The sequence below is a fragment of the Panthera uncia genome (assembly GCF_023721935.1).
Source record: "Panthera uncia isolate 11264 chromosome A3 unlocalized genomic scaffold, Puncia_PCG_1.0 HiC_scaffold_11, whole genome shotgun sequence".
NCBI classification, from domain to species: domain Eukaryota; kingdom Metazoa; phylum Chordata; class Mammalia; order Carnivora; family Felidae; genus Panthera; species Panthera uncia.
Window position 1 is genome coordinate 79,082,548 of NW_026057578.1, and position 24,460 is coordinate 79,107,007.

The 24,460-nt window shown below is 36.0% G+C and overlaps 1 protein-coding gene across 6 annotated transcripts in view; it reads right to left on the reverse strand.

The window, feature by feature from the left end:
• WDPCP (WD repeat containing planar cell polarity effector) overlaps nucleotides 1-24,460 on the reverse strand; it is a 381,742-nt gene that overhangs the window by 219,753 nt on the left and 137,529 nt on the right. For all 6 annotated transcript variants that reach the window (XM_049650302.1, XM_049650299.1, XM_049650297.1 and 3 more), the window contains 3 exons: nucleotides 21,535-22,144; nucleotides 9,153-9,341; nucleotides 5,761-5,884 (listed from right to left, as the gene is read on the reverse strand). In XM_049650302.1, coding sequence (XP_049506259.1) covers nucleotides 5,761-5,884; nucleotides 9,153-9,341; nucleotides 21,535-22,144 — 923 coding nt within the window. The remainder of the gene's footprint in view (nucleotides 1-5,760; nucleotides 5,885-9,152; nucleotides 9,342-21,534; nucleotides 22,145-24,460) is intronic.

Consider the following 24,460-nt stretch of genomic DNA (forward strand, 5'->3'; position numbering starts at 1 on the left):
TCTGTTTTCCATCTTTTTTTTAATGTTTCGTCCCCCTGTGTGCTGCACCCTCTCCCAATTCTTGCCTTTTTTTGTGATGAATTTGTTCTCATCCAACATATTCACTCTGTTTGTTTGAAAATTATATAATGTTTGCATTTTTTTAGTGATTGCCCCAGAAATTCTACCGTGTATATTTTACTTAATAAAATCTAGTATTGGGGCACCCGGGTGGCTCAGTTGGTTAAGCATCCGACTTCGGCTCGGTCATCATCTCACAGTTCATGGGTTCAAGTCCTGCGTCAGGCTCTGTGCTGGCAGCTCAGAGCCTGAAACCTGCTTGGGATTCTGTGTCTCCTCTCTCTGTTCTTTCCCTGCTCATGCTCTCTCTCTCTCTCAAAATAAATAAAGATTAAAAATAAATAAATTTAAAAAAATAAATAAAACCTAGTATTAGTAGTATATCTTCTTCTTGAAAAGCATAAAGACTTTAGAATACTTTAACTTCTTCACTCATCTTCTGATTTATATACTGTTATTGACCAGAATTTTATCTTAATTTTTAATCCCTTGAATTAGATGTTAGTGTTTATGTTTTATACTATTGATTTGTATGTTCCTACAAGTTTAGTATTATATTTTGCCCACCATTCCTTCTTGCCTTTCATACCTTCCTTCCTTATAGTTCAGAGAAGATGCTACCCTCCAATGGTCATAGATTGATGTGGAGATCTCAGATCCCATCTCCCCATTCTGCTTGAGCCCTAGGCTTTGTCTCCTACACTCTGAATGTACAAGCTTTCCTAAACCAAGCTCCTCACTGCCAGGTGCCAGCACATGCCCTCAAGGCAAACTTTGAGTTTGCTTACTCTAGTGGAATCAAGCATCCTTGTCATTTCTACCTGAGTGTTTCCCTTAGTTTCCTGCCACGCTTTAAGCAAATATTTTAAATATATTATCAAGCATGTTTAGATGATCTGACCAGGAAGTTTTTCTCTGCAAATAATTCTGTGTTATTTCCTAAATATTCTTAGGGAACTATTTTAGTATTAATATTCTTTGAATTGATTTCATATAATGGTTTTACTTACTTTACTATGTATGCTGCATTAGTGAAAAGTGTAACCAAAAAAGCCATTTAGAAATCAAGCTGGTTAACAACTTTTTTAGTCACAGAATAATTTTTGTGCCTATCATATATATGTATTGCATAAGCTAAGAACCATTTTGAAAGCTAAGAATAGGGGCGCCTGGGTGGCTCAGTCGGTTAAGCGGCCGACTTCGGCTCAGGTCATGATCTCATGGTCCGTGAGTTCGAGCCCCGCGTCAGGCTCTGTGCTGACAGCTCAGAGCCTGGAGCCTGTTTCAGATTCTGTGTCTCCCTCTCCCTGACCCTCCCCCGTTCATGCTTTGTCTCTCTCTGTCTCAAAAATAAATAAACGTTAAAAAAAAATTAAAAAAAAAAAAAAAAAAGAAAGAAAGCTAAGAATAATTTCCAAAACACTACCCTTTTTTACCTGAACTCTAAGTATAAATATTGACCCCAACATAATATATATTTCCCTCCAACACCTTATTGTAAAAATTTTCAAACATCCAGGAAAGTTGTATGAATATATTTACCACCTAGATTCTATCATCATTTTACAATATTGTTTTATTACATATCTATCCATCTCCCTTTCTTTCCATCAGTTCCTCTTACTTTTTGTTGCAGTGAAAAGGAAAATACAGGTATCACTAAACTCTGCCTGAAATATTTCATAAACATTGTATTTTTTAAAAATTTTTAAATGTTTATTTTTGAGAGAGAGACAGAGCACAAGTGGGAGAGGGGCAGAGAGAAAAGAAGACACAGGATCTGAAGCAGGCTCCAGGCTCTAGCTGTCAGCACAGAGCCTGACTGGAGGCTCGAACTCACGACCTGTAAGATTATAACCTGAGCTGAAATCGGACACTTTGCTGACTGATGAGCCACCCAGGTGCCCCACAAACATCTTATTTTTATTTCTAGGCAATAAAGTTCCCTTTTCCAACTTGCTTACCATTTTCTAATAATTGAAAAGCATGACGCTATCTCTGTGCCACAATCACATTGTTCCATAGGAGTCAGAAAACAGTAGCCTTTTTTTTTTTTTAATTTTTTTTTTTAACGTTTATTTATTTTTGAGACAGAGAGAGAGACACACAGCATGAACGGGGGAGGGGCAGAGAGAGAGGGAGACACAGAATCGGAAGCAAGCTCCAGGCTCTGAGCCATCAGCCCAGAGCCCACGCGGGGCTCGAACTTGCAGACCGCAAGATCATGACCTGAGCTGAAGTCAGACGCTTAACCGACTAAGCCACCCAGGCGCCCCAGCAAACAGTAGTCTTATAGTTAAGAGGGGAAATAAACAAGTAGCATCAATTAATTTTTAATCCTTTATAATATGTTTCCATGTTAGTAAAATAAGTTTCATATGTGGCACATTCACTTGAAATATTTGCCCTTTTATTTCATCAATATCTAGGAGTTCCTATTATAGTTTCTATTTGTTTATAATGAAAAGTTCTTACTTGTTAATACCTTCCTATTCAGTAGTTCTGGAGGACTATTCTATTTCATGAAGACAGGTGAACAATCATCTTCTGAACTTAGCTTAGGCAGTTGCATTTGCATTCTGTGATATTATGATTTATAGTAAGAAATATATATTTTATATATTTGGTTTTATCCCATTCCTAAAATCCTTAGGATTTCCTAAAAGAAAAGAAAGTCTTTTATTATTTGTAACAAGCCCCTTTCAACCACATCTGAGTTTACATTACAGAGGAGACTTTGTGAAAGCCCCTAGCATGGGGGCTGGTTGTCAGTGGAACCAAGCGCATGATTAGAGGATTGGAAATTTCAGCCCTATCCCCAGACCTGGGGCTGGAGAGAAGGTTTGGAGGTTGAGTTATTACCAATGGCCAATTATTTAATCAATCATGCCTACGTAATGAAGCCTGCATAAAATATCCAAAAGGAACGGGTTCGAAAAGGTTCCAAATTTGGTAAACAAGTGGAAGTGCTGGGAGGGTGGCACTCCTGGAGAGGGAATGGAGGCTTCATGTCCCTTCTCCTATAACTTGCCCTATGCATCTCTTCATCTGGCTGTTCACCTGTATCCTTTAAAACATCCTTTAAGGGGGTGCCTGGGTGACTCAGTAGGCTAAGCATCTGACTTCTGCTCAGGTCATGATCTTACGGTTCATGAGTTTGAGCCCCACGTCAGGCTCTGTGCTCACAGCTCAGAGCCTGGAGCCTGTTTCAGATTCTGTGTCTCCCTCTCTCTTCCCCTCCCCTGCTCATGCTTGCTCACTCACTCTCTCTCTCTCTCTCTGAAAAATAAATAAATGTTCAAAAAAATTTTTAATTAATATAAATAAATAAAACATCCTTTAAAATACTGGCAATAGTAAGAAAACTGCTCTTCTGGGTTCTGTGAGCTGCTCTAGCAAATTATCAAATCTGAGAAGGGGGTAGCAGGAAACTCCAATTTGTAGCCAAATTGGACAGAACCTGTGAGTAACCTGGGGACTTATTACTTGCAGATGGCAGCTGAAATAAGGACACTCCTGTAGGACTGATAACTTTACATGTGTGGTCTGTGTTAACTCTGGTTACTGTCAGAATTGTATTGAATTCTAGAACACCCTGCAGGTGTCAGAGATTGGTCAGTGTGGGGGGAAAAAACTCCCACCTATCTGGTGTCAAGAGAGTGAGTATGGGAATAAAGGAAAACACACTGAAGTTTTTTCTAGACAACTTCTATAGGTAAGCGTCTTACAACTTAATGATTTTATGAAATAGACTGCATCATCTATTTAAAATTTTACTATAGTAAACATTTTATTTAGCTGTTTTATCAATATTGTACCTCTACTGCTTTCTATCTTCAATGTTAAAAGCCATGATTTACATTTACAGGGAACATTTCTTGATGAAAATTTATTACTTGGAACACATACAAAAAGGTGTCAAGAAAGGACATGAGAAATCAGTTTTAAAGTTTAGATTCATTTGTATTTGGAGGAAGACTGTCAAGATAAGTTTTCATACTTGCTAATGACAAAAAGATCTGTGTACTTCCTCTAATGTCAAGATAAAAACAAAATTGTATCAAAAATAGTTATTTTAATAACCAAAATGGATTACTGTCCTCATGCATGCATACTATGACCTCATGCTTTATATGCTGTATGAAATTAAAATCAATGTAATATTTTATTCTTCTTTATCAAAAGAGCCCAATCTGGACTCAGGCAGTCTCAGTCAGCTTTACCAATGAGTGACCTTAGGTACATCCCTATTCTGCATGGTGCTTCTTTTCTTCATCTTTAACTTGAAATTCTTTATGATGGTCTTTACTGTTTAGAACTTATTCCATTATCTAATAACACTTTTTAGAGTATTAATATACTGGCTAGACAAGGTACAGGCAGTAATGCAATTCTAGCACTTCACAAATACAAAGTACTTAGCCTGTTCCTCTTCCTCTAAGCAGGAGAACTTCACAGCAGATTAAAAAAAGAATAATTCCAATTTAAACTATTTCATTTAATTTCTTCTAAATGTACACTTTTTTCATAATGTCATATATAGCCTACTATCAAAAAACTAATAAACACTCATGATAACTGAAATAGTAGCAAAGCGTGCAAAAAAGGAAATGAGAAAATCCTGATATACCCCAAGGAAAAACATTTAATTCTAGGAATAACCTTTTTTTGGGCTGTTTAGGCAGGAGGTAAATTCAGAAACAAGGGAAACAAAATATAGAACAAAGCAAAGAAGTCCAAATAAATGTGACATCCGCCCTAGTATTTTTGGCATTTGTTCACACATAGAAAACAGCTTCATTCAGGATGAAGAGTCTCTTGAAATATGCTAAAATCATTCAGATAAAAAGGCAAGATTCAATTACAGATCATAATTCATGCAATATATCAACATTTCTCAACTTTTAAGACTGTTTTCCAAAGGCTTCACTGTTAGGTAGAGACCAAAGTACCACTTAATAGTTTATTTATTTGTCAAATAATGATACCCTCTTACAGGGTATGTTCTGAGAAAAAAGGAGAGATAATACATGAAATTGTTTGAAAGAGTTAAAAAGAACTATGACACATTATAAATGAAATTAAAACTCAAAATTCAACTCGATGTAATACTTACCTTTGGTACATGAAGTTGATAATTCTCTTACTTCCTGTTATAAAATACATGATATATAAAAGTATACAACACATATATTTAATTAAAAGAATAATAGTTTTTGATGGACCCTGATGCATATCCCTCTCATCTTAAAAAAATGGAACATTACTAGGGCACCTGGGTGGCTCAGTCAGTTAAGCATCCAACTCTTGATTTTGGCTCAGGTCATGATCTCACAGTTGTGAGTTGCTCTCTCTCCCTCTCCCTCCCCCTCTCTCTCAAAAAAATAAAAATAAAAATAAAATAAATAAAATTGACTTTACAAATAAAATTGACTTTACATAGTTAGTATTGTTTGCTTTCATATTAAAGGGGAAGTTATATTCAAGCATTCTGATGATGTGTAAAAGCCCTAAACAATATTCAAATATATTCATTAAAAGGAAAACAAGAACATATTAAAGAGTATCAAGAGAAGATCTGTTTTTTTCTCTTAGGAAATGGACTATTAGAAAACAGCCACATTATGGAATATTCTAATTAAAGAAGATGGTTCCTTAAATAGGTAGTCTGACATTAATCAATCCCAAGATATTGTTCACCTGAGCAAGTGATGGAAGAATCTTCTTGCATATTTGTTGATTTCATCTCTGTATTCCAATATAGTTGTATCCAGAAGTGGTCTTGTTGGAGCATAGAAGGTTCCAAGGCTTGCCTCAAGCTGTGCTGTGGAATTCAAACATAGCAGCACTGAAACAAGTGAAACTCCTTCAATTACAACAGAATACTCATGTTTGCAGTCAGTCAGGTTTTGCAAACTTGGATGAAATGTGAGCTTGTTGCAGGAAAGATGAAATTAAAATATGACAGCTGGTACAAAAACAAACCTGTGTATAAACTTTCACTTGAGGCAAAGCTGACAATGACTCTGAGCAACAAAAAGCTGTCAAAACTGAAGAAATCCATAATGAACCAACCTCTCACCACAAATGGGTAATTAAAACAGTGACTCATCAAAGTAACACAGTTTGAACTAGTATTTCCAGTAGAATCAACTCACAGTGTGCTGAACATTTACTCTTTACCTAAAAGGAGAAAACTAACCTTTTTGCATTGGGGATTGAAAGAAGTATTAGGAATGTCTTAAATAAACATTTAAAAATAAATACAGCCCTATTGAAGTAATAACATCCTTCTAAGACAATTTTAAAGAAACAGTGAAAGTCCCCATACCTTCCCTAAATCTCATTCTAATAAACAAGATTGTTGGTTTTGTCCAAGTGTGAAAGCTAACACCCCTGGGAGGGATGTCATGCTAATCTGCTCTTGGTCAACTGACACCTTCCTAGGAAAAAAGGATTGGAGAGCAAGTTTTGATAAACCAGAGGGCTAGAGACTGGGAGAAAAAGGCACATTTTGCCTACTTCATAATTTTACCAAGGGGTTGTGTTTTCTCCCCCAAACACCTGGAAGTTATATAATTACAATAATGGTGAGCACTGTATGAGAGAACTTCAGCTTACAGTAAAACTCCATTGATTTTTATGCTACTAAGTGCTAGAGTGAATAAAAAATTCCTTATTTAGCAAAACTCTAGTTTTAGGTATATTTGGGTTTGAAAGTATTAAATACCTCATCAGAGTAATTGCTATGGACTTGGCTAAGCTGTTAGTAATTTCTTTTTTTTAATCTCAAATCTAGACAGTAAAGTAAGATGAACTTCAGAGGTATTTTCTTTCAAAGCAGCAGTCAATTTAGATTAAAATTGAATACAGCAATGCTATTGTGAAAACAAGCCAGAGCCTCTTGCCATTGCTTGTTTTCTTGACAGCATGTTTCGTACTTCTGCAATGTTCAAACCTATATGGAACACTCATAACTCCCAGCACAGTTACAGATTCATTAGATAGCCCAGCTTGATGTTTAAGGCAGAAATGAAGATCTCAAAGATAACCACAACACAGCACAAATGAAAGAACTCACTGGGTTCCACTAATAAAAGGAAAACAAATTACCATGTCAAATTTGTTAGATTCGGACAGAATAAATCTCAACAGAGAAGAATTCTGAATGTTTTAGAAATGTATTTTGCAGTTACTTGGGGGGAAATGCATATACCTACTTAAAATGTGCATATTCTGATAATCCAGCATCATGCAAGTCTTTTATTTTAATAGCCTAGTATCATACAAGCTTTTCATTTCCCTATCTTCCCAACACGGTACCTTGAAAATATCCTTTATTAAAGCAAGAATCTGATAATGCCCATTTGTGAATTCCCTAATAACCTTTCTTACAACACAGGAATCTTACAACACAAATTCACCAAGGTGCTAGCAATTTCTCAGCGTCGTTGACAGTCAATATTTTATCTTCTCTACAATTCTTCAACTGTAAATTTAGCATCTCTTACACATATTGTGTATACTATAACAGGCTTTCCTTACATATTCTGCTTTTTAACCCCCTACTATGTACCTAATCTCTGAGAGTGTACCAATACTAAGAAATAAGTACTTGAGATAACTCTGTAGGCAGAAATATTACAGTAATATCTAGTAACCTAACATTTTAAAGTTATACTCTTCTTTTTATTTTTAACTAATAGTCATTAAATACCTATGGTAGGCCAAGCATTGTGCTAGGCATTTTCTCATTGTAGAAATACTGGACCCTCCAGAGATGGGTTGGACTACCTCCAAAGAGCACATTCAATTAACATTAAATAAATATTTATTGTGGGCCTCCTAAGAGTTGCGCCAAGTCCCATGATGTGAACTTCCTGAAGGAACCTGTTCTTTAAAATTACTAAAATGAAGGTTAGGTACAGAATTTTATCTACACAATTTGGTTACTTTGGAAACATAGTGAAATGGAAGAAGAAAATCTATAAACATTCAAAGAAAATAGTAGGGAAAAAGCTCTCCAGTGAAGACCTTTTGACATATTTCCTGCTTTCTCTACCTTGTAAATTACCTAGGGACATTTTTCATTGTCCAGGACTTCCCATCATTAATGTCAAAGCTTCTTGCAAAGATTTGAAATAAAGACACAAGTGCAAGAATGTTTAGGTGCATTTTATATTAATAACTCATAATAAAAATAGCATACACTGAATAATTGGAAAATACAAAAATGAATTTCATTACTGTATGTACACATTATTTTTCTCTTTTTTAAAAAAGTGTCTTATCTGAGGGGCGCCTGGATGGCTCAAGTCAGTAGAGCAGGCAAGTCTTGATCTTGGGGTGGTGAGTTCAAGCTCCATGCTGTGCACAGAGCTCACTTAAAAAACAATGTCTTATCTGAGATCCTATGGGCATAATTACTTACTGAAGGAAAACAGAGGAATCCAAGTAGGCAGAGAGGTATCGGAACTACCAGTTAAAATGAAAACAAGGAGTAGCAGCCTGGGCCACAATTCTCATTCTCTCTCTCTCTCTGTCTCTGTCTCTCTCTGTCTCTCTCTCTCTCTCTCTCTCTGTCTCTCTCTGTCTCTCTCTCTCACACACACACACACACACACACACACACACAGCACACACACAAATCAGTGGTAAGGACTACCATCTAGACAAAAGACTTGGAGTATGAGAAAAAAATACTGATGTCTAAAATGAAGGAAGAATAAGGACCTTTATTTGGGGCCCTCTGTCTACCAGCCCCTACAGAGTACATGGAATTCTCAATTAAAGTTTAAGATCTGAGCATATTACACACATGAACTTAGACTGAAATGTACAATGACTGCATTGTGAGTTCCAACACAGGTATACACAAAAAAAGTTGTTCTTTATGTTGACAAATACTACACGCTAAGTACCATATGGATAATTATTTGATATCTGATCTTGTCAGTTTTAATAGGGCATTAACATTTGTCTTTTAATCTCTGATAATACAATTCAAAAAAATCCTCAAAACATAGTGGACTCAATAAAATGTACTTCATATATATACAAAATCCATTTATGAAATATATTCCATGTCTGACCTTCTCTCTCTGGAGTGAGCTTTTGTCTAAGAAGATGGTTTACAATGGCACTCATGCTGATAAAGCACTGGTGGCCCAGAGTGTCCCAGTTCATACTGCTCAGGATATTTATCGCCTCATATATCTCATCACAGTGAATGTATTGGAATATGATGTCTATCAGGCCCAGCTGTCCTCGTGTGAAGATACCTGTCACAAAAAAGTAAAACCAAGTGATTCTTTTGAAAATAACAAGTAGATTAACAAATACAGAGTTAACATTTCCATAAAGGAAAAATAATCATTTCCTGCATAAGTGCTAGAAATGTGGGATCTAGGGGGGCAAGAATAATATGATTTTGTGGCTACCAGCTACCAACTCCATCTATCTTATGCCTGTCATTCAGCATATATTAATTAATTTATACTCCACATAATCAAACTACGTTCACATCAAAAGCCTGTCTTTAAACATATACAGCAGAGGCCTAAACAACAGATGGGGAAAATAGGGTTAGCTTTTGCGGTCTACCTAAAGATTCTTCTCTTGTTTATTCACTTTTAGGTAGACCACAATAGCTAACCCTATTTTTCGCACCAGTTGTTTAGGCCTCTGTTATATACATTTAAAGACAGGGTTTTGATGTGAACACAATTCTTATTGACTAGCTCTATTGGTTCTAAGTTGCTTTTACTCTTCAGCCCCACATACTTTGGTGTGGGTGGGGATAAGTACAAATAGCCATGACAAATATGACTATATATATGCTTTGAAGTCTGTTTTTATTAATGGGTGCTCTCAATTGATAGTTTTTTCATAGATACCACATACGAATTTATTTTAAATTGGCATTTAAAGACTATTCTTTTTGGGGCACCTGGGTGGCTCAGTTGGTTAAGCGTCCAACTCTTGGTTTCAGCTCAGGTCATGATCTCATGGCTTCATGGATTTGAGCCCCGCGTCAGGCTCTCTGCTGGCAGTGCAGAGCCTACTTGGGATTCTCTCTCTCCTCTAGCTGCCCTTCCCTCACTCATGCTGTCTCTGTCTCTCTCAAAATAAATAAATAAAAACTTTAAAAAAAATTTAAAAAGTAAAGACTATTCTTTTCTACTGAAGAAATGATCAGTGTTAATCTTGCTAGTGATGCCCTTCACAGCTAATATTTACTATAAAATATCTTGGCACAATATAAGTACATTAGTTTATCCTTTTAAAATGAAAGAAATCGGGACTCCTGGGTGGCTCAGTCGGTTGAGCGTCCAACTTCGGCTCAGGTCATGATCTCACGGTCTGTGAGTTGGAGCCCCGCGTTGGGCTCTGTGCTGACAGCACAGAGCCTGGAGCCTGCTTCAGATTCTGTGTCTCCCTCTCTCTCTGACCCTCTCCCGTTCATGTTCTGTCTCTCTCTGTATCAAATATAAATAAACATTAAAATTTTTTTTTTAAATAAACATTAAAAAATTTTTTTAAATAAAAAAATGAAAGAAATCCACTTTTTTTTATTAAAAAAATTTTTTAATGCTTATTTATTTTTGAGAGAGAGAAACAAAGTGTGAGCAGGGGAGGGGCTGAGAGAGGAAGACACAGAATCTGAAGCAGGCTCTAGGCTCTGAGCTGTCAGCACAGGGTCCAACGTGAGGCTTGAACTCACGAACTGTGAGATCATGACCTGAGCCAAAGTCAGACGTGTAACCGAATGAGCCACCCAGGCGCCCCAAAGAAAATCCACTTCTAATGTAAGAGAAGCAAGACCACAAAACAAAGATGGGGCATTCTATTCTAATTTTATCATCTTTTATACATCCTTGATTTCATTTGAAACTAACAATTTCTGTGTAATTAAATGACAGTAAGTATTAGGGCTTTTAAGCAGGGTGGGTTTTTTTTTTCTAATCTTTTAAAAATGGTTGGCTATAAAATACTTTTTCTTCAAAAGTAGCAATGTTTATTGATTTGAGTGAGTCCATAAAAATTTCTCAGTACAAATAATCATAAAACCAAATGAGAAAATATATGTAAAATTATTTATAAGCTGTAAAGTATATAAAATATTACTGCAATTCTTCTTTTTATTACTATCATCATCAACATCATTTAACTGGAATAGTTACAGGTTTTAGGATTTTAAAAAATACATTAGTTCATGCAAAAGATGCCAAAATTCTTCATACTAACTTCAAGTCACATCAAAATAAGAATTTGTGCTATATGTAACAGGACTCAACTTGATAGGGAATCTGGGGAATTGCCCTAACCATACCAAGCAATAAAACCTCACTATTCTTTCTGTGTTGGTAGAATCATGAATGGTACTATCCAAAAGTCTTCACAAGCTTGCAGTCAAGCACTGTAAACTCTCATAAATCAGGGTGGTTCCTTGGCAGTAGATATCAATGTGTAGGAACTTTATAGGAAACCAAAAATATCTGAAATCTGTTGATTCTGCTCGTACCCTAAGCAATACCTCTAGAAAGAGAAGAAACTTATTTGCTGAGAAAAAAACATTAACCATAATCATAATCATGTTCAAAAGAGGATGAAGGGAAAATCTTAAAAAGTAGCCAAAGAAAAAAGACACAGGCACAAAGATATGAAAAACTGCAAACTTTGTTTCTGAAATTATGCAAGCCAGAAGACAACAGCAAGACTTTTAAAAATGCTTAGATAAAAATGAATTAAACTAAAATTCTGTACCTTCATAATAAAGAGTTGAAAATTAATGAAGAACCATAACAATCTTAAATATTACTAATAACAGAGTTCTGAAATAATATAGCAAAAATTGATAGAACTAAAAGGAGAAAAAGTGAAAGCCACAATTATAATTGGAATTTCCTCACTCACTAGTTGAGAGAACACATAAACAAAATCAGCAAAAATAGAAAATACTTGAAAAACATTATCAGTGAATTTGACCTGACATTTATAAAACACTTCACTTAACAGCAAAATACATTCTTTTTAAATGTAAATAGAATATCAACCAAGATGGATCATATTCAGGGGGCTAAAACAAACCTCAATAAATTTAACTGTTTTGAAATCATACAGAGTAGGTTCTTCTGACCACAACAGAATTAAATTGGATATCAATACAGAAAGATACCTGGAAAATCTCCAACTATTTAGAAATTAATCAACATTCTTTTAAATAAACTATGACTTAAAGAAGAAACCACAAAGTAAATTAGGAAATATTTTGAAATGAATAAAAACAAAAAGGAGTGCCTGGGCGGCTCAGTTGATTAAGCATCCGACATCAGTTCAGGTCATGATTTTATGATTCATGAGTTTAATCCCTGCATCGGGCTCTGCACTGACAGTGGGAAGCCTGTTTGGGATTCTCTCTCTCTCTCCCTCTCTGAGATTTAGAAAGGAAAATATAAATAAATAAGATAAAAATATAACATCAAAACTTGTGAGATGTAGCTATAGCAGTACTTAGAGGGAAATTTCTAGCTTTAAGTGTTTTAATTAGAAAAGAAGGAAGGTCTAAAATCAACAATCCCAGCTTCCCACATTAAGAACCTAGGGAAAGTAGAGTAAATTACACCTAAAGTAAATAGAAGGATGGAAATGATAAAAATAAGAACTAGTAAATAAAGAATAGAGAAAACCAATGAAATCAACAGCTAGTTCTTTGAAATGATCAGTAAAACTGACCAATCTTGGCCTAAATTCATAAAAAAAAGAAAGAAAGACTACAGAACTACACACATTAAAAAATAGTAATATGAATAACTTTATACAAATAAACATAACGTAAATGAGATGGATACCTTGAAGGACTCAAACTATCAAAGCTCTTGCAAGAAGGAATAGATAACTTGAATGACTCTATATTATTTAAACTTGAATTCATAGTTAAAGAATCTTTCAACACACATGTACATACATGCATGTACACACACACACACACGCGCACACACACACACACACACACCCTTCATGTCCAGATGCCTTCATTGGTGAATTCTCCCAAATATCAGAAGAAGAAATAATATTAACTCTACACAACTCAATATACAAGAAGAGGGAGCACTTGACAACTTATTTCATCATGTTAGCATTAATTACACTGATGTAAAAAATGACAGAGACAGTACAGGAAAAGACAGAAAACTACAGACCAATATCTCCCATAAAGAGATACAAAAATACCTAACAAAGTATTAGCAAGTCTAGCAATATATTAAAAAGATCATAGATCATGAACAAGAGAGATTTATCCCACAAATGCAAGCTGCTAAAACATCTGGAAACTAATCAATATAATTCACCATATGACCAGAAAAAACATAATAATTTCAACAGATGCAAAAAAAAAAAAAAACTTGAAAAAATTCAATATCTACTCAAGATAATATATCTTAGCCAATTAGGAATGGAAGGAAGGGGACTTCCTCAACGTAATAACATTAATACTAATAGTGAAAAGACTAAATGCTTTCCATCTAAGATCTGAAAGCAAGGCTGTCCTCCCTTGCCACCTCACTTAATACTGTACTGGAGATTCCAGCTGATGTAATAAGGAACCAAAATAAAAGGCATACAGGCTGAATAAGAATATGTAAAACTGTTTTTAAATGCCATTGTCATAGTCATCTCAGAAAGTCCTAAAGAATCTACAAAAACATTATTACAACTGGAAATGAGTTTAACAGGGTACATGGTCAAGATTTTAAAATTTTATTTCCATATAATCCCAATGAACAATTAAAATTGTAATTAAAAATACTATTTGCAGTAGCACCCAAAAATATGAACAAAGTATGCATAAGATCTTTACACTTAAAATTAAAAAACACTGCTGAGAGAAATTTTATTGTTTTTAATTTTTTCATAAACTTTATTTATTTATTTATTTATTTATTTATTTATTTATTTAGAGGTGGAGGGAGAGAGAGAAAATGCAAGTAGGAGAGGGACAGAGAGAGAGGGAGAGAGAGAGAATCCCAAGCAGGCTCTGCATTGAGCGCAGAGCCCGAGTTGGGGCTTGATACCAGGAACTGCAAGATCATGACCTGAGCCAAAATCAAAAGTCAGATGCTTAACCAACTGAGACACCCAGGTGCCCAAAAATCACTGCTGAGAGAAGTTTTAAAAGATTTGAATAAATGGAGAGAGATATTGTGTTCAAAGATTGAGAGACTCAATATTGTTAAACTGTCATTCCACCTCAAATTGAACTACAGATTCAACATTATCCCAATCAAAATCTCAAGTACTTTTGTAAAACTGACAAGTTTGTTTTAAAATTTATATAGAAATCAAAGGATCTAGAGTAGCCAAAAACAATTTGGAAAAAGAACAAAGTTGGAGAACTAACAGTAATTGATTTTATGACTTACTATAAAACCACAGTAATTAAGACAGTGTGGTACTCCCATACAGACATATAGATCAGTGGAAGAGAATAGAATCTATTCATAAACACATACATATATGGTCAAGGCAGTTCAATGGAGAAAGGACAGTCTTTCCAACAATTAGTTCTGGGACAAATGAATATTTATATTTAAAAACTAATTTCAGGGGCCCCTGGTTGGCTAAAATTGTTTTAAAAATTAGGGGCGCCTGAGTGGCTCAGGTGGTTAAGCGTCCGACTTCAGCTCAGGTCATGATCTCACAATTCGTGGTTCGAGCCCCGCATCAGGCTCTGTGCTGACAGCTCAGAGCCTGGAGCCTGCTTGGATTCTATGTCTCCCTCTTTCTCTCTGCCCCTCCCCCACTCATGCTCTGTCTCTCAAGAATGAAAAAACGTTAACTTTTTCTAATTAATTTTAATCTATGCCTCATAGTATATGCAAAATTTTAACTTGGAACAGACCATAAACCTAATTGTAAGAGCTAAAATGTCTAGGAGGAAACAGGGTTAGACAAACACTTCTTAAGATGGTACATAAAAAACACAAGTCATAAAATAATTTAAGAACTGAATTTCATTAAAATTAAAAACTTCTGCTACCCGAAACACGTTGTTAAATAAATGAAAAGGTAAAACTATGAGCTGGAAGAAAACATTCATAATACTAGTGTCTCACAAAAGATTTTTATTCAGAATATATAAAAACTCTTACAACTCAATAATAAACAATCCAATTAAATTTGGGCAAAAGATTTGAAGATATACTTTATCAGAGAAGATATATGGCAAATAAGCACATAAAAAGATACTAAGCTCCAATAGTCGTCAGGGAAATGAAAATTAACACCATTACACACCCATTAGAATGGCCAAAATTAAAAAGACCATTAAGGCTAAGCGGTAGAATATAGAGCAACCAGAACTTCAGAATAGTTTCTTCTTCAGTTAAACATATCCTGAGCCTATGGCCTAGGCATTCTACTCCTAGATTTTTCCCAAGAGAAATTAGAATATATGTCAATATAGGGGCGCCTGGGTGGCTCAGTCAGTGAAGTGTCTGACTGTGGCTCAGGAGGTGATCTCGCAGTTTGTGAGTTCGAGCCCCGCGTCGGGCTCTGTGCTGACGGCTCAGAGCCTGGAGCCTGCTTCAGATTCTGTGTCTCCCTCTCTCTCTGCTCCTCCCCTGTTCATACTCTGTCTCTCTCTCTCTCAAAAATAAATAAGCATTAAACAAAATATATACATATATGTCAATATAAAGACTTGTACATGAAAATACATAGTATTTTTAGTGATATTAGCTTAAATCTGGAAACAATCCAGATGTCCATCAAGAGGTGGAGCAATATACAAATTGTGGTTTATCTACATAATGGGATACTACTCACTAATGTAAAGGAAAATTTGAAGATGTACATACCGATATGGAAGATTCTCACAGATAAATGCTGTTTATCTCACAGATAAACAGATAAATGTTTTCATGTAGAAAAACACTAAAAAAGTACCTATTTTATGAGTCCTTTTCTATGAAATTTAGAAAAAGCAAATCTAATCAGTAATGAGAGAAAGCAGGTCAGTGCTCTTTTGGCCTCCAGGGAAATAGACTGCAAAGAGGTTTGAGAGAATTTTTTGGTGATGGAAATATTCTGTTTTGATTGTGGTGGTAATCATGAGGATACATACATTTGTCAAAACTCATTAAACTGCACATTTGGAATGGGTACACTTTATTTTATGTAAATTATACTCCAATAAACTTGATTTAAAAATCCATCATCACTCTAGTTTAGCAGAATGCTGTCTGGAATAACAGTCTATTTCAAATGATTTGAGATCCAAGTTTAAGATTACTAGGCATCTAAGAAATTATCTGACATTTCTTTCCAGCAATAAATTACCCACAATTACCACCTGGGTAAAGTTTAGTATTTTAAAAGCTCACTAAAAGTAACTCTTTTGGAACAAACTGAGGGGTGCTGGTAGGGGTATGGGCTAAATGGGTGGTGGGCATCAAGGACGGCACTTGTTGGGATGAGCATTGGGTGTTATATGTAAGTGATGAATCACTAAATTCTACTCCTAAAATCATTATTACACGATATGTTAACTAACTTGGATTTAAATAAATAAATAAATTAATTAATTAATATAGTGATTATGCCTATATTATGGCATATATACGTATAAATATGTATATGAGCTAAATATTCAGATTAAAGCCTTTTTTGATCCCCTTCTAGATGACAATTCTAACTTCTCCTTCAGGGGCTAATAGGTGTTCTGCGATAAAATCATTTTACATTTTATTTTTAAGCCAAGGACCTTATTTGCCTGGAGTTTTAGTAACTTCTAGAACCTGGACTCTCAGATGAAACTAGGTACATAAAAATATTGTTTCAGGATTTAATAGCTATCTTTTGTGATTAAAGAAAACTCTGTAGGGCACCTGGGTGGCTCAGTCGGTTGAGTGTCTGACTTCGGCTCAGGTCATGATCTCACAGTTCATGAGTTCAAGCCCCACATTGGATTCGCTGCTGTCAGTGCAAAGCCTGATTCAGATCCTCTGTCCCCTTCTCTTTCTGCCCCTCCCCTGCTTGTGCTCTCTCAAAAATAAATAATATTAAAAAAAAATAAAGAAAATCTGTAATCACAATTGGAAATATTGACTGTTGTTTTAAATTTATTTCAGTCACAAATAACAGAAAAACCTCCTAAAAATGCCCTAAATAATAAAAGGTATCTTATTTACAATACTAAAAAAGTAATCAAAACAGAACTTTTGAAGAAAACCTATTTCTTATAAAAATACTAAGAGAAAAATCATCCTACTAATTTTCTAGACAGAATGATACACCCACACGCACACGCGCACACACACGTTGCCTTTGATTTTCAAAATCCTATGAGAGGGCAGATGTTAGCTTTAACTATTTCTTGCCTAATATTATCACTTGAATATTTAACCTTTTAACTTTGCAGGCTCTGGGAGAGTACTGCAAGGGCACTCCAGGTAGATGGAATACTATCAAAATCACCACAGGAAGGAGGGAATGTGAGAGAGAGCACATGCCCCAAATGGGGAGCTACAGTAGTGCAAAAACAGCTGGGGAGATGAAGCCTGAGAGGCAGACAAGGGCTTATCAATCCCTGAAGGATTTCAAGCTAGAGAATCCATGACCAAATCTGCAGTTAGATTACTCTGGTGGCAGTTCAGGGGATTATGAGAAGATTGGAAGGCAGAAGATTACAGAGAGCTACTACTTGATTGCTGCTTGAAAACAGGGAAGGTCCAGGTTAAGGTCATGAGAGCAAGGCTGTACAGAGATGTTTTTGACAGTATTTAGAAGGTAGAATTGATGGGACTTGGCCACTGATTGCATATGGCATTAGGGGTGAGGGAAGATTCTAGGATGATTTCTGACTTGGGATTCCATCTGAATAATAGTACCATCCACCAAAATGAAGAATATAGAAGAAACAGGTTTGGGGAGAAAGAAATAAACTCTCAATCTACATAAAACAGGAGGAGAGCTAAAAATGGAACCTTACGGAGCCTCAACATATTCATGAATAGGCAGAAGGAGAACACAAACATGATGAAAAGGTGTTATCTGGGGTCATGGAAGGCAAGTACAATGAGAATTCTGTGACAGAAGTGGTAAGCAACCATTAAGTGCTGAAAAGTCATCAAGTAACATAACAGAAATGTATGTATCAAGTAGGAAGTCCCTGGTGACCTTTGCAAGAGCAGTTCCAGAAAACTAAAGACCCAAGCCAGAACTTGGTACTGTGAGGAGTGAATGGGGAGTGAAGAAGCAGAAAAAGTCAATGTTCACTATTATTTTGGTGCATCTGACTATGAAAGAAGGTGATCATCTGACTAATAACGGAAGAGAAACAATGTTAAGGAAGAGATGTTTGTCTGTTGTTTGTTTGTTTTATGGTGTGGCTTGGGCCTGTGTCTTGGGGTATAGTAAGATTTTTGGGGGGAGTGGGAAGGCTGACAAAGTAAAGGTGTCAAAAGGAATGTAGTGGGATCCAGAGTGGAAGTGGTGGTGGAACTAGTCTTGGACAAGAGGAAGGTCTCCTTTTCCATTGAATTGAGAAGGAAAGATTTATGTTCATGTAGATAAGGGGTTGGTTAGGTTGGGTGGGTAGGTGGTAAGAAGCAGATAAACTTAATGAAGTATCAATTAAAAGGGAAGATTCTCTCTTCAGAGGGCAGAGAGATAGATGATCATGTGAGTTTAAAGAGAGCAGTGGAAGTTGAAAAAGGTACTGATGAGAATGGAAAAGCTTTAATATCTCTGTAATATAATTAGGGACTTGTCTTTTAAAAATTAATCTCAGTCTACATATGTGGAAATACGGGACAATGACTGCCAAGCAAAGAAATCTGATTATATTTTGCTTTACATGAGACAGTACTTCTTGGCTTCCACGTGGGAGGATGATACTTCTAGCTCCCTCCTGAGGAAGGCATGCCCTTCAAATTCTTCTAACAGTAGTGATGGCCTTTTAATCCCCAACACATTTGCATGATGATTATAAGGATTTAGAATGGAAGCTCTAGTCTTGGAACAAAGTTTTCCTTCAAGATTACACTGACCTATTCTAAAAGTCAAACTCCAAAAATCTTAGCATATTGGCACCAGCCACTGCCACGTTTACATATGACAGCATTCTATTTTAAACTATGATCTATGTCAGCTTCTTAAATTGTAAGCTACACCTTGCATGTCAAATTTTCCAAAGGCTTGCATAACAAGCTTATGAAAAAATCTCGTAAATGCTCCCTAGTGGGGAAACTGCACATGCAACTACCTGTTTATATATGCAGTAACTTGAATTATACATGAAAATTCCACATGGATGCCCAGAATCAGCACTGTGTTAATTCAAGAAGTATATTAAAATTTTTGGATGTATTTAGTAGCAGAACCTAAGAAAAATCTGTTCTTTAAACAGGGTTTTCTTTAAAAAAAAAAAAAAAGATCTGTTAGTTGGAATCTACTGTTTCAAGGAATCTACTCTTCCTAGAAAAATTAATAATCTGTAATAAATATTAATCTTATAATGTGTTTTTTAAAATTCTGGGAAACTCCATATCTAGATCTTTTAAAGAGTCTGTAAGTCTGCAAAATTTCCCTATCCCATAAAACTTAAGAGTCATATTGAAAATAAAATTTTAATGATAAATGTCAGTTGCAGAAGTTATCACCTTTTCATTTGAATGCTTGACTTCTATTGGATAATTCTCTTCCAAGAGACCTTCTTGGGAAAAAGATGTGACAGCCAACTCATTGCCTAATTGATTTAGGAACAGTGCCCAGGGAGACAGTCCAATTAAGTTTACAAGCTGGCAATTAGCAGGAAGCCCTCTAAATCCCTACACTGAGAGCCTGTTTACTTTAGTAAGAAGGCAAATGTGCTAGAGATAGGAAGAGAAAGCTGTGCTTTTTGCAAAGCTGTTGTGAGTAGGCCCACAAGGGAGGGCTGAAGAAAAGCTAGGTATATGTGGGCAGACAGCCTTCTGTTTGACAGGTAACTGGGTAATTTAGAGAGTGTGTGTGTGTGTGTGTGTGTGTGTGTGTGTGTGTGCATGCATGTGTGTGTGTGTGTGTGTTTTAACAGACATGCAAAACATCTAACATCCACTTTAATGAGCGTTGTGTATGGAGACATACAACTGTTAAACATGTAGTTGGGCAAAGAACTGGATTATTTTATAATAAATGAGATTCTAAACATTTTTTCTTGGACAACATTAACATTATATATCAATTTAGATGCATTTTTATTATGTGGAAAGAACACAGAGCTCACATTATACCTTTCAGGTTAATCAAGTCATTTTTAAGTAGATTTATTTCATCAGTTCAATTTCAGAGGCAAGTAGATCTATTAAAAAATAATAAACTGACATATACTTAGCAAACACTACAGTATCTTTAAAAACTTAACTTTGGGAGCACCTGGCTAGCTCAGTCACTTAAGCGTCTGACTCTTGATTTCAGCTCAGGTCATGATCTTGATGTTCATGAGATTGAGCACCGCATCAATCTCATGAACAGCTGCTGTCAGCACAGAGCCTGCTTGGTATTCTCTGTCTCCCTCTCTCTCTCTCAAAATAAATAAATACATATTTTTTAAAAAATAAAAACTTAACTCTGTATCACAGAGCCAAACCACGCATAGAGTTTAAAAATGTATTGACTTTTCTATGTTTTCAAGTTGCGATAAAATGCATTAATTAAAATCTATTTTTTAAACCTAAATCTATTTTTTAAGCCTTACACACTCCAATCTGAGAAGCAATACATACATATTATATCAAATAATTTTAATAGGGGTACCTGGGTGGCTCAGTCGGTTAAGCGTTGGACTACAGCTTAGGTCACGATCTCCCAGCTTGGGAGTTCGAGCCCTGCATCGGGCTCTGTGCCAACAGCTCTGAGCCTGGAGCCTGCTTCAGTTTCTTGTCTCCCTCTCTCTGTGTCCCTCCCCTACTCACACTCTGTCTCTCTCAAAAATGAGTAAACATAAAATCAATCAAATCAAATCATTTTAATAGAAAAATTATCACATTCCTTCAACACAAAATTTTTTAATGGGCATAGTAAATAGTTTTAAAATATTCACATATGTATTTATTTTGGAAAGTATCAAATGTGGAAGTTTAAGCTTTTCATTCATCACAATGGACAATTAGTGCAATTTCCAAATTCTTCACTATCTAATGTTCCCTAACACTTAGAAAATCATCCACAAAGCTTTCTTAAACCATATGAGGGCACCTGGCTGGCTCAGTTGGTGGAGCATGTGACTCTTGATCTCAAGGTTGTGAGTTTGAGTCCCACGTTGAGCATAGAGATTACTTGGAAAAAAAACACAGCTACATGAAATGTCTGAAAGGCAAGCCTATTTACGGGAAGACACAGAAAACCTACATTTCTAGAACGGTTTTATTCTCTTAATCATAATGTTATCATCATAAACATTTTACTTACTCACCAACTTCTTTGACTTACCAAGTTTAAACAAAAGTGCACCCAAAGGTCCTCTGTCAAACCTGAGGAAGAGGAGATCATAGATGTCCCCACTTTTAGGCTTCTGAGAAACCACCTGAGGAGCTATCCACTGCATTTGAACAAGACTGCTGGAAATATCAAAGAATTTATTGAACTGCAGAGTCTCCCTGGGTGAGCGGTCTTCAGCCAAGAGCTGGATGTTAATAGGGGATAGAGCCATATCAAAAATTTGCAGCTCCCCTTGGTTGCTGCCAACTAGTAGAATGGCGCCACTTGGGTGGCAGCTTATTAACAAAGGCAGAAGTTTAGCCTGGGCTAAGAGAGTTACTCTACGGTGAGCTTCATAAAGAATTACTGAAGAATCTTCACAGCCCAGAATCAGTTTGTCTTCAGTAACATTCCTGCAGCAGCTAATGGCCTTCGATCTTAGTGGTATTCTGGTTATTGACACACACTGGATTTTATTCCGAACACATTCATAGATGCAGCTGTCAGCCATGGGCTCTTTGTCTACACTGATGGAGTGCTCCACTGTCAACACCTGATAAGGCTGTTTATTGCCAAAGCGAACATCCAGCGGATCCCATTCTGTGCGGACACAGCTCAGAACCTGTGAGAAAAGTATCAAGTATGTTCACACAGACCTTGGTTTTTCTTCAGCTGTCACACATACGACTGCATATTAATCCAGCATCCCATTGAAGACCATCAATTATCACCTTAAACATCAGCAACATTTAAATATGTATGTGCATATATATTTGTGCATCTCTCTCTCATAGAACACATAAATATATATAGCACATATATAACACAGCTGCAGAAATTGTAACATTTTAACTTTAACACTTTGTTTTTGAAAGTCTGTAAATAACTTAATGTTCAATATATAAAAACTAATAAGGTGGGCTTTGACTAAAATAGTATGGTAGTAGAATATCTAAAAATATCAGTTTAAGTTTTAAAACAATTTATTTCTTTTAAACACCAAGAGTTTATTTCTTTTTCTTTTTTTCTTTTTTGTTAGGAGCACCTGGGTGGCTCAGTCAATTAAATGTCCAGCTCTTGGTTTCAGCTCAGGTCATTATCTCATAGTTTGTGGGTTTGAGCCCCACATCAGGCTCTGTGTTGACAGTGCTGAGCCTGCTTAGGATTCTCTCTGCCCCTGCTCGCACTTGCATGTGCGCACACTCTCTCACTCAAAATAAATAAAAACTTTAAAAAAAATCAAATAAAGTTATTAAAATATACCCTACTGACTGAAGAGCTATCTGAAAGGAAAATTTGTCAACACATTTTCTAGCTATAAGGTGCTCTGTTAGCAGATCATTTGCAAATAGGAAGTTGAAAACACCAAATGCAATTAGGTAGTCATTGCAAAATACCAAGAAAAAATACAGACTTTTTAATCCAAACTTGCATATACTAAGACATCTCTCATATTTATGCAGCTGGTTTTTCCTCCCCAAATGAACTTAGTCAGGAGATGATCAGGTCAAGATATAATGTTAAGATAAAGAGAAAGTACAGTGTATAGTTAAGGGAGAAACATTAATGACAATGCTCTGAAGAAAAAAGCACAAAGGAGAGAAAATAATCCAAAAACAGAGGACCCTGGCTGATGAGACTCATGTAAGCTAACAAGATTAATTTGATGTCTTCTATCATCTTCCATAAGGCTTGTTCAATGTTATCCTCTACAAACTTCATGATCAAGAATTCCCTTCTTTCACTGAGTTCTTGGTCTTTCTTTTTTTTTTTTTATTGAGGTATAATTGACATATATTATATTACTTTCAGGTGTACAACAAAATGATTCAATGTTTGTATATATTGAAAATGATCATTATAGGAAGTCTCATAAACATCCATCATCATACACAGTTAGAAACTTTTTTTCTTGTGATAAGTACTTTTAAGATTTACTGTCTTAGCAACATTGAGTTCTTGGTCTTAATCCTATCTTCAGGCACTCCTCAGATTAGGTGAATTCTGAAATCTAATAACTCTTTAAAGATTCTTAAAAAATACATGCCAGAGGTTTCAGGAACTAGTCAGTAGAATTCAAATGGGAATGGCTGTGGTAAAGGACACGGTGAAAAGTTTTAACAAAGGCATAGTGAGCAGGCAAAGAATGAGATGCAGAAGAACAGTGTAGATAATTAAGGGATGAAAAAATAAACACCAAAAAAATTTTTTTAAATGTTTATTTATTGTTGAGAGAGACAGAGACAGAGAATGAGCGGGGGAGGGGCAGAGAGAGGAGACACAGAATCTGAAGCAGGCTCCAGGCTCCGAGCTATCAGCACAGAGCCTGACATGGCGCTCAAACTCATGAGCTGTGAGATCATTACCTGAGCCGAAGTTGGATGCTCAACCGACTAAGCCACTCAGGCACCCTTAAAGACTTTTATAGTGTGTGGTGGCCTGCTTAAAGTCTGGAGATCTTTAGAAAAAGATCTCTGCTTTAATTCTAAAGTAATAGGAAGGTACAAAGAAGAAAAGCACAGAAACAGGCAGTGTGTTAGCTAAACCACAGATTATGCTATGTTCCAATGGGTCAGTTAAGAAAGACTGTGATAGCAGACCTAAGAATAGATGACCATGATTCAATGTTTTATTTTTTTGTTGTTTGCTTTCTGTTTTGTTTGTTTTTTAATGTTTATTTATTTTTGAGAGAGAGAGAGAGCATGCGCGCAAGTGAAGGAGGGGCAGAGAGAGGGAGGGAGACACAAAATCCGAAACAGGCTCCAGGCTCTGAGCTGTCAGCACAGAGCCCGGTGTGGGGCTCTAACTCAGGACTGTGAGATCATGACCTGAGACGAAGTTGGCCGCGTAACCAACTTAGACACCTGGGCACCCCATTTGCTTTTTGTTTTTTAAAGAAAACTGTGTAATAAAGAAAGAAATGATAAGAGTTTAAAAA